Raw genomic sequence first — 15,977 nt, 5'->3', positions numbered from 1 at the left:
CAAGCATGTACAGTACTGTACTGCAAAAGTGCAGTTTCTCTCACGGATTCTGGAGTGCAGAACACCTGCACTGTCTTCACGTGGGCCATCCTCCACTAAAGAAAACTCTTAGTTAGAAGTAGACCCCACCGTGGATAAAATTACTCTTCTTCTCATATCTATATATACACAGACGTGCGCGCACATGCTGTATTGGAAGGTTCCCATTTCCATCCCCAGCTCTTCCTGGCTGCGTGTCAAAGTAAGTGTTCTTGAGCAAGACACTGAAAATCTAACTGCATGCTTCCGATGAGTAGGTTGGTGCGTTGCATGGCTGCCTCTACTGTCGGTGGGAATGTATGTGTAACGTGGTGAATGTGCTGCACATTGTATAGCACATGGGCATAGGTGCAATAGAAATGCATGCTTTATTACCATATCGGTATTATAAGAATAAGATGGGTGTGCGCCCCCCCCCTTTTCCCCTCACTGTATATGTTTCTTTTCCCTTTTTACCTCCATTATGATGAATTCCTGTTCTGTTCTTTGTCTATATAGAAGTGTCTATTTGTACGTCTCTAAATGTTTTGATGAATTGAACATGGTGGACCCTGTTGTAAACAAGTGTAATGCTTAATTGGGTCGTCCACTCACAGTTAACAGCCTTTGTATTGAGTTTGTGCTTGAAATGTACTGTAATTCTGCAAACTGTTAATACAATTTTCAATCAATCAATGCTGCACTCTTACCTAATGCATTTGAGGTTAAACACATCCAGAGTTTGAAACTATGACCAATGACCAACAAAAAAAACTACTAATATACAGAGAGAAATACAACAAGAGCAAGATTTGTTAACTGTAAAAGAAAGTTCACGGTACCAATGGAATACAACCACCCTAAGGACTACTCTCTGTACCAAGTACAGGACCTACTGCACATGTACAGTAAACAGAGCTGCTACCTTTAAACACATCTTAAATCTGAGCCTTTTCTTTTGGTATACTAGTTACATAGTATTGAGAAAATATGCTGCTATTTGTCCCAAAGTGACTCCAAAAGATTGCTGCTATTAGTTTAAAAAAAGCTTGTATGTATGTATGTATGTATGTATGTATGTATATATATAATGACGCAATGTGACATAGCTTTATTTACACAATGTACCCCCTCCAACTGTATATATTTCCCCATTTTCAACTGTTTTTATTATATTTTAACACTTGCTTAGGCAATGCAAATTTATGTTTTCTCATGCCTTTGAATTTAATTGTATTTGAAGCACAGAAGTAATGTTCCATCTGCCTTATTAACACGGGTACATTTGAGCTATATATATTTTATAGTAACTAGGGCTGTTTCTTACACTGTGTATAAGCCCGTGCTTATACACCTATCCACATTAAGTCGGATTCATTTCCGGTGGGGGTTGGCCTCCGCCAGGGCTGCGCATTGTCACCTATCCTGTTTGTGATCTTCATGGACAGGATCTCGAGACGAAGTCGTGGCGGAGAGGGTATTCGGCTCGGTGACCTAAGGGTTGAATCACTGCTTTTTGCAGATGATTTGGTCCTGATGGCACCATCGGTCCAAGACCTTCAGCTCTCACTGGACCGGTTCGCAGCCGAGTGTACGGCGGCTGGGATGAGGATCAGCGTCTCCAAATCTGAGGCCATGGTTCTCAGCAGGAAACCGGTGGATTGTGCAGTCCGGGTAGGGAATGAGGCATTACCCCAGGTGAAGGAGTTCAAGTATCTCGGGGTCTTGTTCATGAGTGAGGGGAGGACGGAGAAGGAGATCAGCCGGAGAATCGGAGCGGCAGGGGCGGTATTGCAGTCGCTGTATCGCACTGTTGTGACGAAAAGAGAGTTGAGCCAGAAGGCAAAGCTCTCTGTCTACCGAGCAATCTTCGTTCCTACTCTCACCTATGGTCATGAAGTGTGGGTCATGACCGAAAGAATAAGGTCGCGAATACAAGCGGCCGAAATGAGTTTTCTTCGACGGGTGGCTGGCATCTCCCTTAGAGATAGGGTGAGAAGTTCAGTCACATGAGAGAGACTCGGAGTAGAACCGCTGCTCCTTCGCCTGGAAAGGAGTCAGCTGAGGTGGTTCGGGCATCTGGTTAGGATGCCTCGCGGGCGCCTCCCTAGGGAGGTCCTCGACGCACGTCCCACTGGGAGGAGACCCCGGGGCAGACCAAGGCGCAGTTGGAGGAAATACATCGACTCACTGGCCTTGGAACGTCTCGGAATCCCCCAGGAGGAAGTCACTAATGTTGCTGTGGAGAGGGAAGTCTGGAGCACTCTGGTGGAGCTGTTGCCCCCGCGACCCGACTACGGATAAGCGGTTGAAGATGGATGGATGGATGGATGGATACAGTATAGTATAGAAGATATTTTTTAACATATTGCTGATGAACACCAGAGAAACTTTTTCTTCCCCTTGTCTTGTCAGCCATAGGCTTGCATCACCAGTCTCAGTGTATGTACGGTCTGCGTCACTGTGTCACCATGTCTTCAGGCATGCCATTAGGCCCAGTGACAGCAATCTCCTAATTATCTCCCCACAGAAATTCCAATGTGAGATGTATGGACATTGGACAGCGGTGATACATGTGGTGTTTCATATGATTTGACATGTCATGCTCTTCACCTTTCCTTTTTTTCCTTTTCTACGGAAATATAAATAATGTGTGTGTCCTCACTGTATCTATACATCCAGTATAACAAAATTAAGTATTTCAGATGATTCTTATGAAACAAAACTCAAACCACCACGGTGTGTTTTTTCTGTCTTTTATCTAATTACCAACACTACACATTCAGCATTTGATGTCTTTCCTCTTTGCAAAATAACAATCATCTGAACTGCAAGGTGCAGAGTCTCCCATTTATAGCTAAACATAAACACATGTTGTTTTTGGTCACAATAGTAGTAACACTTATGGATGTGTACAGTCCCTTCGCTAATGAAGTTGCAAAGGGCTGCAAAATAAAATGAACAAGGCATACATATCAATAGAGGAGTCTCACGTGGCTTGCTTCAATGCCCATAGCTCATTAAAAGCTTACTCAGCGACCTTCAAAAACTACATTGGACTCCTCAAAAAGAAAATACTAAAATTAAGTACAGGCACAGAAAATGTGTATAATGTAATGCGCTTGGGCATTATACTTACACCATTATACTACAACAAAAAGCAAACTAAGCTGAAATAGCCACCTGTAATGAGCAAAGCGTGTATGGGGGTGTACGTGCATGCGTGTGTGGCGCATGTGTGAAAAAGAGATAGATAGATAGATAGATAGATAGATAGATAGATAGACAAAACTGTGTGTGTGACATGTGCGTGCGTGCATGTGTGCATGTGTATGCACGTGTGTATGCGTGTGTGCGTATGTGTGTGCATGTGTGTTTGGCCGTTCTAGGACACACTGTCCTCTGGAACTCAACTAATGTGTTTGTCCCGCTCCCCAGCGGATCTCCCGTGGTCCCCGGGGACCCGGGGAGCGACGGTGGAGCAGGTGGAGCACAGGGTGGAGGAGAGACGTGGCAACCATTGGGTCAGGACCCCGAAAGTGGGTCATGATGATGAGGCGTTCAGGTGACATGTGTATAAATCCACATGAATACATGGAATGCTGCATTATTTGGTATACACAGAATGTGAAACTCCATGCAGCATCCGTGTTCTGTGGAAAACCTTTGCTGAAAATAGCTCACAGCGACGATATTTAATGGTGAGTGAAAAACCAAAAAGGCTCTAGTAATATGGCTAAGGGGTTTCCGAACAACCAAGTGGTTAAGAATGTAATTTAGGTAGCATGGAACGACGATGATGTACGATGATAAGCGCGCCCCTCACTTCACACAGGTGTGATTTTTGGTAATAGACACCATGTAGCATGGACTTTGGAGTACATATATAAACGGCTTTCAAATAAAACGTCATTACCACCTTGCATTACAACTATGAATACATCACGGCTTGGGCCACCAACTCCCACAATCCAATGTAACTCTCTCCTCTACCGTCTGGTCCTTTGTCCAGGCAGCTAACTGCCTGCTTGACATTTCATGTGGTCTCTAAGGCCTTATTCACACACACACGCATGCACACGCACGCACGCACGCACTCACGCATACACGCACACAAGCTGCTTACCTCATCAAAGTCTATGTGGCCTGAAAGCTCTTGAAATCAAAAGGGAAAAGGGCAAAAGGTCCCTCCCACACACACACGCGCACACAAACGCACACACCTACGCATGCACAGTTGCACACTCACATTTTCGCCAGAAATTTATTTAGTTTTATACATCTTCTATTCAAATTAATATCTTGAAATAGTCTTTCAGGATGAAGTCAAATAAGAACCAGCAAATACCATTTTATATACTTCATTAAGATCAAGGTGCATTATTTCTGGTACAACTATGCCAAGGTACTGATTATTAGTTGTTGTGATGTAGTAGGCTATCACAACTGTTGACAAAACGCTGCTTTTGTGAATAAGAAGAGTGGTGAAAAGAAGAAAAAAAGATGTGAAAAGACGAGGGAGGACAAGAAGATGCAAAGGACCCGAATAGAGGAAGGAAAAGCAAAGAGTGGTGTGAAACCATGGAAACACGTCGTAGAGGGAACCAAAACGTACTTGGCTCAAAATAACAGAAGAGCAGCTAAAAACTAAGTACTGCCAAACAAACACTGTCAAATCATCAGTGTTCATTGAACTCTGTGAGAGTCTACGAAATGGAAGGGGCCATTTTGGTCCATAGACTGTACTGTATGTAGACTGTTTGAGTTACAAATGGATACATTAACATTGAGGATTTTACTGTGAAGCACTGGGGGAGTATCATGAACTCTATTAGCTTCTGAGAAGCCTGCACACACAAATATATATACCGATATATAAAATCAATCTGAGTCAGTAACACACACGTCACACACACACACACACCACACCACACACACACCACACCAAGTAAACACTAAACAACAAACCAGACACTATAGTGCACAGCAGAACACCTAGAGCTCTGTGCAGAATAACAACTACGTCCTGTCAGGAGAGTACGTTTACACAGTCCCTTTGACTACAATCTGCACAGCAAAACCCTGTGTTGAACCCCAACGTTGGGCTGTAAACTGCAGAAATTATAGGCAAACCTTTTCACACATTTTCAGGAGTGAAGGAGTGTCTGTGGATAGGATAGGATACTATTTTATTAATGTGTTATGAATGTGATGTATACATATATTTTTTTTCTTTTTACAAATTTGGATCATTAGACTGCAGTTTACAGGCAGCATAATTACAGACAGAGACAGTGTTACAGATTTGTTAACTCATTACAAATTATGTCATTGCATGCCATGATGTGACACAGGTGTGCACCTATACACTGCCATACAGCATGTTCAGCATAAACAGTAAGCTAATAATGCCATTAATATGATACTTCCCAAATTAAGTTTTATTTCTCAGTAGTTTTCTGTCTTTCAGTATTTTCTTAAACAAAGAAATAAATAAAATGGTGCATGGCTGCCTATGGGCTTCTCTGGAGGAACTTAACTTCAGCTGCACAGGAGGGGGAGGGGTAAAGCCTTATACGGTTGGCAGTAGACTGTTGACCTAGTTTCTAGGCCAAATGTTACATCGCGTTTTTCGGCAGATTTTGGCTTAGGGCCAGGTGATGTGTGGCTCACTGTGGCAGCTGGCAAATTTGGACGATGCAATATGCCACGTCGGTGGGCTTACCGGCGGGACACGTTGCTTTTTTTCCCACCGCGGTAAGTATTTCACACCATCATATCCCTAGACCACTAACCATTCACAGTGTGTGAGAGGAGAGCATAACTGTGCAGGCAATAGCATAAATCCACTTTGTGTCTGGTAGCATTGTGCATATGCAAATTACATGGAACCAGCCCACAGTTCTAGGTTGAGCCATGGGAATATAAATCACATCTATTCACCGATACTATATGCGACGGCAACTCCCTCTAACCAGTGTTGCGTGAATGAGAACCTTTTAAAGGTGATTTAAACACTGCATAAAGAGAAGTCACAGCAACGGCGGTACAGAATTAATGCTGGAAAGAGTCGAGAATGTAATGAACAGCCATGGGAGAGGATATTGATTCTCTCCAGGATAATCTGTTTCGACACCCTGACACTCAAATACTCTAAAGATATTGCTTACATACTAGCCATTGCGTTTTTCAGTGGTATGCACTGAATTAGTGAGCCACTTTTATAGGAATATGGAGGTGATTATTAGAGCTACGGTACTGTATGTCATTTACCAATTCCAATATGCGATGACCACAGTCGCCACACCAATATGTACTATAGAGCACCGGAGTCTGACGTCAATATCGGTAGAGGGCGCTAACGGGTTCATGTACTTTTTATTTGCATTGTAATCCCCTATTAGGGGATTTTAGATCACCTCTTATAAGAACTGTGATTGAAAATAAGCAAATCATCCCGGCCGTTTCACTCATATGGATATGAAGAATCAACTGACTGTGAGATGTTACTGCTGCTGAATTAGTTACATTTTCGCTAGAAACAGACTATCAAATATGAGGGACTGACTGTCATAAACGATACAGAGACATCTCCCCGACAATATCGCCAGAGCAGTTTGTATATTTTTGGACCAAAATGCTTATATGAGACGATTTTAAAATGACCCCATGTGTTATTCTCCATAGAGAAACACTTCCATGAACCAGGGGAGTGACGTCAGGACTTCGGCGCTCTAGAGTACACACTTCCAGTATCCTATGTAGTATAATATATTTATTGACATCCACAAGGACACTTCTTGCACCATTGGGTGCTTGGACTTGAGTGCAAATACACACACTCATCACATCATGCATCACCACATGCAGAGCCGGATTTACCTTGCTGAGGGCCCCCGGGCTGGAGCAAATTTGAGGGCCCCCCTTGGGGCGCGCGGCGAAGCCGCGCGTCCCGCGATTTGGCCGAGCGGCGCAGCCGCGAGGCCGAAAAAAATTTGGGCTATTTTGTTTTGATTTTGGGGTACCCAGGCCCCTAAAAAGAGAGGCAGGCAGGCAGAAGCTCTCAATGGTTTAACCATAATACAACTAAATACAATAACAATACACACATTTCACTTGAATTGGATTTCACTTTACAATTTTATAATTAAAAAAAAAATATATATATATTTTTTTTGTTTTGTTTTTTTGGGGCCCCCCTAGTCGGGGGCCCCCGGGCTTCAGCCCACCCTAGCCCAACGGTAAGTCCGGCTCTGACCACATGATTTACACATAGATGTGAAAGGACTGCAATGGAAATGAGCTGCTGGCTTTCTTGCATTAAACCCTTGTTTGACAAAGTGTTTGATAATGTATGTGTTATATTTATTATCAATAAAGATGTCAAAGTAGAATCCTCCCAAATCCTCCTGATACAACAGAAGGTAGATACAAATAATCACATTTTCACACACACACACACACACACACACACACACACACACACACACACACACACACACACACACACACACACACACACACACACACACACACACACACACACACACACACACACACACACACACACACACACACACACACACACACACACACACACACACACACACACACACACACACACACCACCCTTTCTCACCTTGACACGACCCGTTGATTTCCTCGAAGCCTGGCTGGCAGACGCACTTCCCGATGGGCACCAGCCACTCGCCCTCGGCGCTGCAGTGCATCCTGGGTCGCTCGTCCAGCAGGGCCAGGGAGCCGTTGACGCAGCGGCCCGCCACCTCCACCAGCTGCGAGGCCTCCGAGCCCGGGATGGTGTCGGGGAACTCCGCCAGGCTCTTGACCAGCAACGGGCAGCGCTTGTAGAACACGCGCACGGACACCAGGGCGATGCAGGAGCCCAGGTCCTGGAAGGCCAGGTAGAAGCCCTTCCGGGTCAACGGGCCCAGGTCGCGGACCTCCGTGTTGAGCTTCATGACTCGGTCGCCCAGGTCCAGCTCGGTGAAGCTCTCGTCCGCGGCGATGGTGTCCACCTTGGTGTACCGGCTCTCCTTTATCGAGCGGTCCACTTCCTCCATCACACCGCCTACTCCTCCTCCTCCTCCTCCTCCTCCCGCGTCCATCATCTCGTCGCCGTCCTCTGCATCCGTCTCGTCGCCCTCGTCCGTCTCGTAGTAGTACATGTTGAAGGTCTCCTTGCAGGTGCCGACGCCGCCGGGCAGACTGTTGCAGTCGCGCAGCGTGAACTTGAGCTCGATGAAGACCCGCTGGGCACCTTCCGTCAGGATCCAGTTGGTGTGGAGCCAGTTGTTCTGGTTCTGCTCCATCACGCGGCACACCTGGTAGGTGTGAATGGGGGCGTAGTCCTCATCTACCTCCCCGATCTCCTCCCACTGAGAGAGAGAGAGAGACACACACAGAGAGACAGGGAGACAGACGGGGAGAGAGAGGCATAGAGTGAGAGAGAGGAATGGGCGAAAGAGTGGTGGAAGGTGAGGAAGCAAGGGATAAAGAGAGGGAGAGATGGGGAGAGACACAGAAGGAGTTAGACAGATAGAAGGAAGAGAGAGAGAAAGAGAGAGAGTGAAGGAGGCATGGAGAGAGAAAGGGAGGGAGAAAGAAAGTACAATGGAAAGAGATGTGAAAGAGAGGAGAGATGGAGTGACAGAGAGAAATAGAGAAGATGAAGAGAGACGGAGAGGAATTAGGAAAGGTTGAATGATAAACCAGGACCAATGCTTCCTCTGGGGTGAACATTGGTCAGGATTCACACACAACTAAGAGATATTTAATGTCATCATAAACTACAGCAACACACGTTTATTACACTGTAAAATCCTCAGTGATCATTTAACAGTGACACAGATTTACACATTTCTCGCACGTCTACTCCACTCCGCCTCGCTTATGTGTGTGTGTGTGTCATCACATGTGTATTTGTGTGTGTCAGACAGCAGAGATCAGCATTAATTCCGCCCGCAGGCCACCTGGGACCAGGCTATTATCTGCATCACTAACACTCTCCCATGGCTAATACAGGCCCTTCATCATGTCAGCGTAATACCTGGGACCAGGCTATTATCTGCATCACTAACACTCTCCCATGGCTAATACAGGCCCTTCATCATGTCAGCGTAATATGGCCACGGGGACCAGTCTATGATCTGGTGTTACAGCATAATAGCCTGTATTAATCAACCGCTGGCTGGAGTCATTTGACTGTTGGCTTGCCGTCTCTCATCTCTCTTGTTCTACTTTTGCCCCTCCACCTTTCTCGCACTCTTTGTGTGTGTGTGTGTGTGTGTGTGTGTGTGTGTGTGTGTGTGTGTGTGTGTGTGTCTGTGTACGTCAACAATCTCATGGGTATGCGATGTCCGTCTGAATACATGCTTGTGTTCGTGTACATTTTTGATACACGAAAGATGTACGTCCCTCTCTCCCTCGTTTCCCACTCTCTCTTCTTCCCCATCTTACTCCTCATCTTGCTCTCCATCGCTCCCCATCTGGCATTGCTCTCTTCTCATCTCACACTCTCTCTGAAGCCCTCCGTTTCTTCTCTTTCCATTCCGCTCTCTCTCTCTCTTGCTTTCTCTCTCCCTCTCCCTCCTAGTCTAGTCCAATCAGCCCCACTACAGACATTAAGCTTCTTACTGGGCAGATCACACCGATCCAACAGCCTGCATTGGGATTTACGGGGCTTAATGCCTCCCTACTCCACCCCAAACACAGGCACACACACACACACACACGCGCGCACACACACGCACAGGTGGAAGTACTCTATGTGGTTGCACTCTCTCGTGATCACGGTGGGCAGCCCAAAAGGGATTTGAACCCACAACCCTCCTGGTGTTAGACAGAAGCAAAGTGTCAGTTTATCTGGGGTGGGAGCGCCATGGGGAGATGCCAAGAAAATACGACCAAATGACCAATCAAAAGGAATGTGTCAGATCTTTTTGTATCTGCCTCTAAGGGGACAAGTGGACAAATGTCCCCCACAGTATAACAGAGTCACGGGCCTCCCTCACTGTCCGTTTCAAGTATTCAGGCCTGTCGGTGTGTGTTTTGTGTTTTCCAGAGTGGAGTCATTAGCCCCACACCCAACCCCCAACCTGGACGACCAGGTGCTGCACAAACCAGTGTCAAACACCACCAGACAGCTTTGACTTGGAACTCTCAAGGGAAGAGAAACAGGCCAGCCAAAAATGCACCTGGTGGCGGTATCTCCAGGCCGACAGAAGAGACTGGGATGCACCTGGTCGCAGATAGAAAAGAACACCAGTAACCGAGAACTCTGGAGGTCCCTTGTCGACGGCCTATACCCCAGTAGGGTTGTAAGGAGTAAGTAAGTACCCATCCTCTTGGTGTACACTACAAATGATCTCACCCATGTGTGGAAAATAAGGTGAAAGATGGTTCACCTGAACAGGTCACTCTTTACAGCATGGATCTGCATGAGTCTTGCCATCTAGAAGAGGGTATGTGTAATGTGTAGATGTGTTTCTGAAACTACAACAACAAAGTTCTCTCATACAGAAGTGCTTTGCCCAAATTTGGAGTTATACCTCATAGATACGATGATGTCATCTATACTGATGTCATAGATGACTGACAGGCTGTCCAATATCCACATTGGAGCCACGCCGTTCCCATGTGTATCTCGAGACGAGATCGACATGATTCCATTTTTTCATGTCAATAGACCAGTGTCTTTGCACCACTGGACTCTCAAATATGCATTCCTCTTTGTAATGAAGGAGTTTGCCCTAAAACCCCACTATTAACAGCGTACTGTAGTTGATGATAACGGACTGTTCTTGCCAACACCGTTTGATCAAGTCCTACATCGACAGTCTACCCAGAGAAGAGTTGCTCTTCTGTTCTTCCTTAAATATCACACTAATCATTAATGTGTGCTTTTGACCACAATATTTGACCCCATTTATTGATGTCTTTCCCACACAGTAGACTGAAATTCAGATCATGTCACTTTAGTCATTGTTCCTATTGAAACACTATAGCCAGCTGAGCTCCTGCCATCCGTACCTCAATAATGAACCCTCGGTCCATCCAGGGATTGCCCGTAAGTGCCGTTAGTCTTAGTCCTACGTGGCCGGTTAAGACTGAGGTTGGTTAGTGACCTACGTGTCCAGTAAAGACTGAGGCGTGGCCGGTTAAGACTGAGGTTAGGGTTAGCGACCTACGTGGCCGGTTAAGACTGAGGTTAGGGTTTGGGATAGTGTTATTTTCTGAATAATGACATGGCACCGTTCATTCATTTTAGTCACATACTGTAGATATTTTTCTCTTGTCATCTTGATCCAAAATTGAGGTTAACGTTGCATGTTCAGCATTTTGTGCACATGCCACAGTGCATGACAGGATGTTAATTGCTTTATGGTATCATGCAGTACACAGAGGACAGGAAGCAGACGCTTTCGTCATGTTTATCCCCCCTCAGTTATTAATAATTATTTCGTTTATAGTTATTTAGGATTTGAATTTAATTTGTCATCCGTCTGTATGTCACCAAGCAATAGATGTAAGTAATGTGGTCCATGGTTTGTGCTACACGTCGCTGTTTGGCATCCAAAAGTATTACTTTTTAGGAAATATAAAAAAACCTGTGCTTCAATGGATCCATTGTAGCTATTATTTAGTCAAAAAGCTCTTGTTAATACTTTGGCTCAATATTTATAAAAGCCCCAGACGTATCCACTTTCAACCTGGTAGATATCCATATTTTGGGAATGAAAACTTAATCTTCCCCTTTGCCTGGCGGAGATGATACTGAAAAATCACTCATACATTCCCTCTCCCTTCACATTTTATAATCACATTATCTACGTCTGCTCCATTTTACATTTTAATCCCTGCATCCATAGTGATCTAAATGTAACCCTGAGCTTCAGATCCCCTAGCGCACAGACATCACGATAGATAAGCCTTTATTGATCCCTCTGGGGAAATTCAGGTGTCAGCGCAGCAACAGCGGCACGCATAAAAGCATGAAAAACAGGATAGGTAACAGGTAAGAGTAGAGAGATACAAATAAGGAAAATATATTAAACTATAATGCAAATCACCCAAAACTCTCCTCGCACTAAAAAGGATACTGTCTGTATTTTTAACCACGTGAGCTATATACACGTATACTTACTAGAATTTCGCCGCCCTTCGGGCGGCTCATCCTAGTTCCGTTGCAGCGCAATGGGAAGAAGGAAATTGCGAGTTTTGACAGACTCCACTTCATGTTTCAGCTGTGTTTTTAAACCCAGTATTGTGCCCTTCACATGTATTAACGGATGGGTATTATTATTAGTTGTTTTATTTTCACATCAAAGCAAATTAAATTAAATGAAAATAAGCACACATGAAACTGCTTTTTACTGTTTTGGTTTACTTACAATAAGTTAGTGTTTTTGGAAACCAAAAGATGTTGAGAATGGAGCAGAACATAGTGTAGTATATTTTTGTGGGGACCTTGACTGCATTATAGTAGGCCTACAATCTTTTGGATTGCAGTGACCCCACATTGTTTCTTCGGGAACAATATTTGTAGTTACAATGAGGGCTACATGAGCCGAAGGGAGAGAAACACGTCGCCTCTCTCCAGTCCGTGCGTGGCTGAATAACAACGGATCGCATCGCTGACTGACATAAACGCACAGTTACAATTCAGAGGCACTTCAATAAGAAAACTCAACTAATAACGCTTGTGTGTGTTAATCTGCCCGATGCTGACGTTAGTATATAATGTTTAGATTGTTTTCCTCTTGTACATGCGTTTGTGGGCACAGTGGCAGGGGGTGAAAAGCCGATTAGTCCCATGGTGTGCACTGCGCAACTGTGCAGTGTAAAACATGCTGAAATCAAACCCCACACACACACACACACACACACACACACACAGTCACTCAGTCACAAATCCTCCACAGTGTGATTACGTGTCTGCAGTGACACTGATGCGAGGTTACAATGAGTCCGTGGTGTGGTGAGACTGGGAAAGGAATAATGCGCGGAAGACCTTGGCATCCGACTGCGCGCGTTGTGTCGATGAGATGGGCGCGTTGGGAAATACCGCACCGAAGCACACTCGCCTATTAGTTTGCATTGCATTTGCACAGTGCGCTCAGTGCGATAATTGCGAACGTGGCCGTTGTGGGTGTGTGTGTGTGGCTGGCTGGCCTGTGTTTGGCTGCGTGGGGATCGCCATGTGAGGGGGCTAGCCAATAAGGGCCCTGTGTTGCATGTGGAGAATTGTGTAGGTTAGTGTGTGTGGTGTAGCCGAACGGGGTGGTGAGAACATGAGGGGGATGTAGCACAGCAATCGGTGACCCCTACATTAAGCTGTGTTGCTCCCAAGATGCAGTGCAAATGCGTGTTGTAGCAACCGTAGCCAATGGGAAAACAGGATGCAGTGTTGCCAGGTCCGCGAATTGTAAGCGAGTTGTAAGTAGCGTGTTGAATGGCATTTTTTCTGGGGTTGTTTTCATAGACCTGGCAACAAATTAGGCGGGGGTGTCGGTGCTTGTGGCGTGTTTGTGTTTATTATTGATATTGATGTTGTTTGTGAGTGTGGACGGGAGGCGGCTCTAGTGGCAGTGCAATGACAGTTTTTACGCGGGTGTTGTTGAGTGTGGCCGTGCGGCGCGACATGAGGAGATAGCCGTGGATCGACGCGGAGGGTAAGGCTGTGTCGTGTTAGTGTGTTGTTGCAGTGTGTGTTGCAGCGTGTTGCAGCGTGTCAGTGACGTAGTAGCTGGTGACTTTATTTTCTGGCACACGTTTTGGGCACACGTTTTCAAATGTATAATAGATTACTGATCTACAAGATCACATGACACATTCTGAGCTTATACTGTAGAACTGATATTTTCACCATTAATGTTTCAAGAATTGAATTAAAAATTTAAATAAATGTTTTGCCTTTGATATGCCCCAAATGATATGCCCCCCATTGTTAGTTTGTTCTGTAACAGGGGTCTATCCATCTCTTCAGTTCTTTAGTAAACATAAAATATATTTACAGATCGGGATACACAACACCACAATGGAAATAAGTCACACGACATCCTTGAATTTGTATCCTTGACGCTTCTCCGATGAACATGAACGTGTAACATGTGTATTTCTCGTATGATGTCTAATAAAATCAAATCGAATCAAATACCAATTTCTTCCAAGCAGGAGAAATAATAAATTTCATCCAATGAGGAGAAATAATTCATACAGGGTAAACAAGTGAAATTTGAAGTGATGAAACCAATGAACATGAATTGTAACACTATAAAATGCAAGCTGATATAAATGGGTTATCTTTGAACAAACACCCCAGACTGCAACAATGATTACCAGAATATACAACAAAAATCTTTTTGGTGTTGGTGTTATTTTAACCTCAAAATAACACCAACTTGAATCTATCATTGTTAAATTGTAGTCAAGTCGAAAAGTGCAAAAGATTTATAATGTTCAAAAGGACAAATATCGCACTGCTATAAGTGCAATTAAAGTGTTATATTAACAAAACAAAAAAAACACCACAGATTTGACTGTGCAGAGTGAAAATTGACTTTAGATTTGGGAGAAGCCTTCTCAGCACAGCGGTCATTATTAGTCTTCAGACATTTTCAGAGGTGCGAAGGCCTTTATTAGCACATATCCAGAGTTAATGGAGACATGTAACAGAGACACAGTTGACAGCCAATCAGTACCAGTAGGAATGTAGACACAGTGCCAGTGCTCTTGCTCTTCCATAACCTCTCTTATGCTTAAGTTATATTTGACGTACAATGGTGTCACACGTTGAGAATAACCAATCTACAAGCTCACAATGTGTTGCAAGCAGGACCATAGCTTGGCCGCTATTGTTCTATTAATAAAAAGGTAATAAGAAAACCTGAAAACTATGCAAAAAGAACGATCGGAAGAGAAGGAAATTACTCTGAGCCGACCCGGTAATAACAAGGGGGATCAGATTTCACCGACACGACCGAACACTTGTTGATTACCAGCGAGGTCAAGTGTCTTGCTTAGGGACACTTCTGGGTGAGCCGAGGGGGTCGCCCTTCAGATTCCCAGACGGCCTCCCAGAACACTCAGCTACCGCATGACCTGCCTTCTCCTGTGCCGCCAGCCTGCATGCGCCTCATGCACACACTCATGCCTAGATGTCCCTCAAGGCACACCTCGACCTGCTGCTCATTATAGTGTCACGAGACGCCGAGATGGAGAGAGAATGAGAGAGTTGTCGACCAAATAATACAGACAGAGGCAGACAGATGGACAGAGAGACACGTGAAGTTCTAACACCAAGATTAATTACAAAGAATACGTGGTTAGGTTACTGTTTGACAAAACTGGGAAACGTGCCCGTTCGTTGAAAACATCTCAGCCACCACCCGTGCTACAACCACACCGCTCTAATGTCAACTAAACACTATTTGTCTGTCTTCTTGCCAGTTGCCATCTGGTACAGTAGAGGGACCCCCACACGGTAACTCTGTCATTTCTCAACCATTTCATTGCACCACTCACTTCACACGGGTGTGATCTTTATTTGCTGTTAGTTAAGTTTTGATTATTTGGCAATAGAATAATAAAAAGGTCATGTACTGTAACTTTCATGGCAAAGGTTAGATTGAACAAAGAGAGAGAGAAAGTGGGTGAGTGAGAGACGTCAAGAGTGTGTGTATATGTGCGAATATTTGACAGGATTTGTGTGCGAGAATGTGTGTGAGAGATTATGTATGACAGAAAGTGATATTGCGTGTGAGAGACAAGTGTGTACTGTGTATTTTAAATTGTGTGTGTGTGTGTGTGTGTGTGTGTTTGTGTGTGTGTGTGTGTGTGTGAGAGAGAGAAAAATGGAGAATGTGATAGTGTGTATATGAGAAATGACAGAGCGAGGGTGTGTGACTAAGAGAGCGTGCGTGCGCTTGGGCAAGTGTGTG

The 15,977-nt window shown here is 44.7% G+C and overlaps 1 protein-coding gene across 4 annotated transcripts in view; it reads right to left on the bottom strand.

Moving 5' to 3' along the window:
• Positions 1 to 15,977, bottom strand: part of epha5 (EPH receptor A5) — a gene marked incomplete at its 3' end in the record, with an annotated part of 214,872 nt that overhangs the window by 94,880 nt on the left and 104,015 nt on the right. For all 4 annotated transcript variants that reach the window (XM_079523692.1, XM_079523690.1, XM_079523691.1 and 1 more), the window contains one exon: positions 7,658 to 8,414. In XM_079523692.1, the coding sequence (XP_079379818.1) occupies positions 7,658 to 8,414 (757 nt within the window). The remainder of the gene's footprint in view (positions 1 to 7,657; positions 8,415 to 15,977) is intronic.

Source organism: Electrona antarctica, assembly GCF_951216825.1.
Source record: "Electrona antarctica genome assembly, chromosome: 16".
Classification (NCBI taxonomy): domain Eukaryota; kingdom Metazoa; phylum Chordata; class Actinopteri; order Myctophiformes; family Myctophidae; genus Electrona; species Electrona antarctica.
Note: the sequence above shows the minus strand (reverse complement) of the source record. Positions and strands in the feature narration are given on the sequence as shown.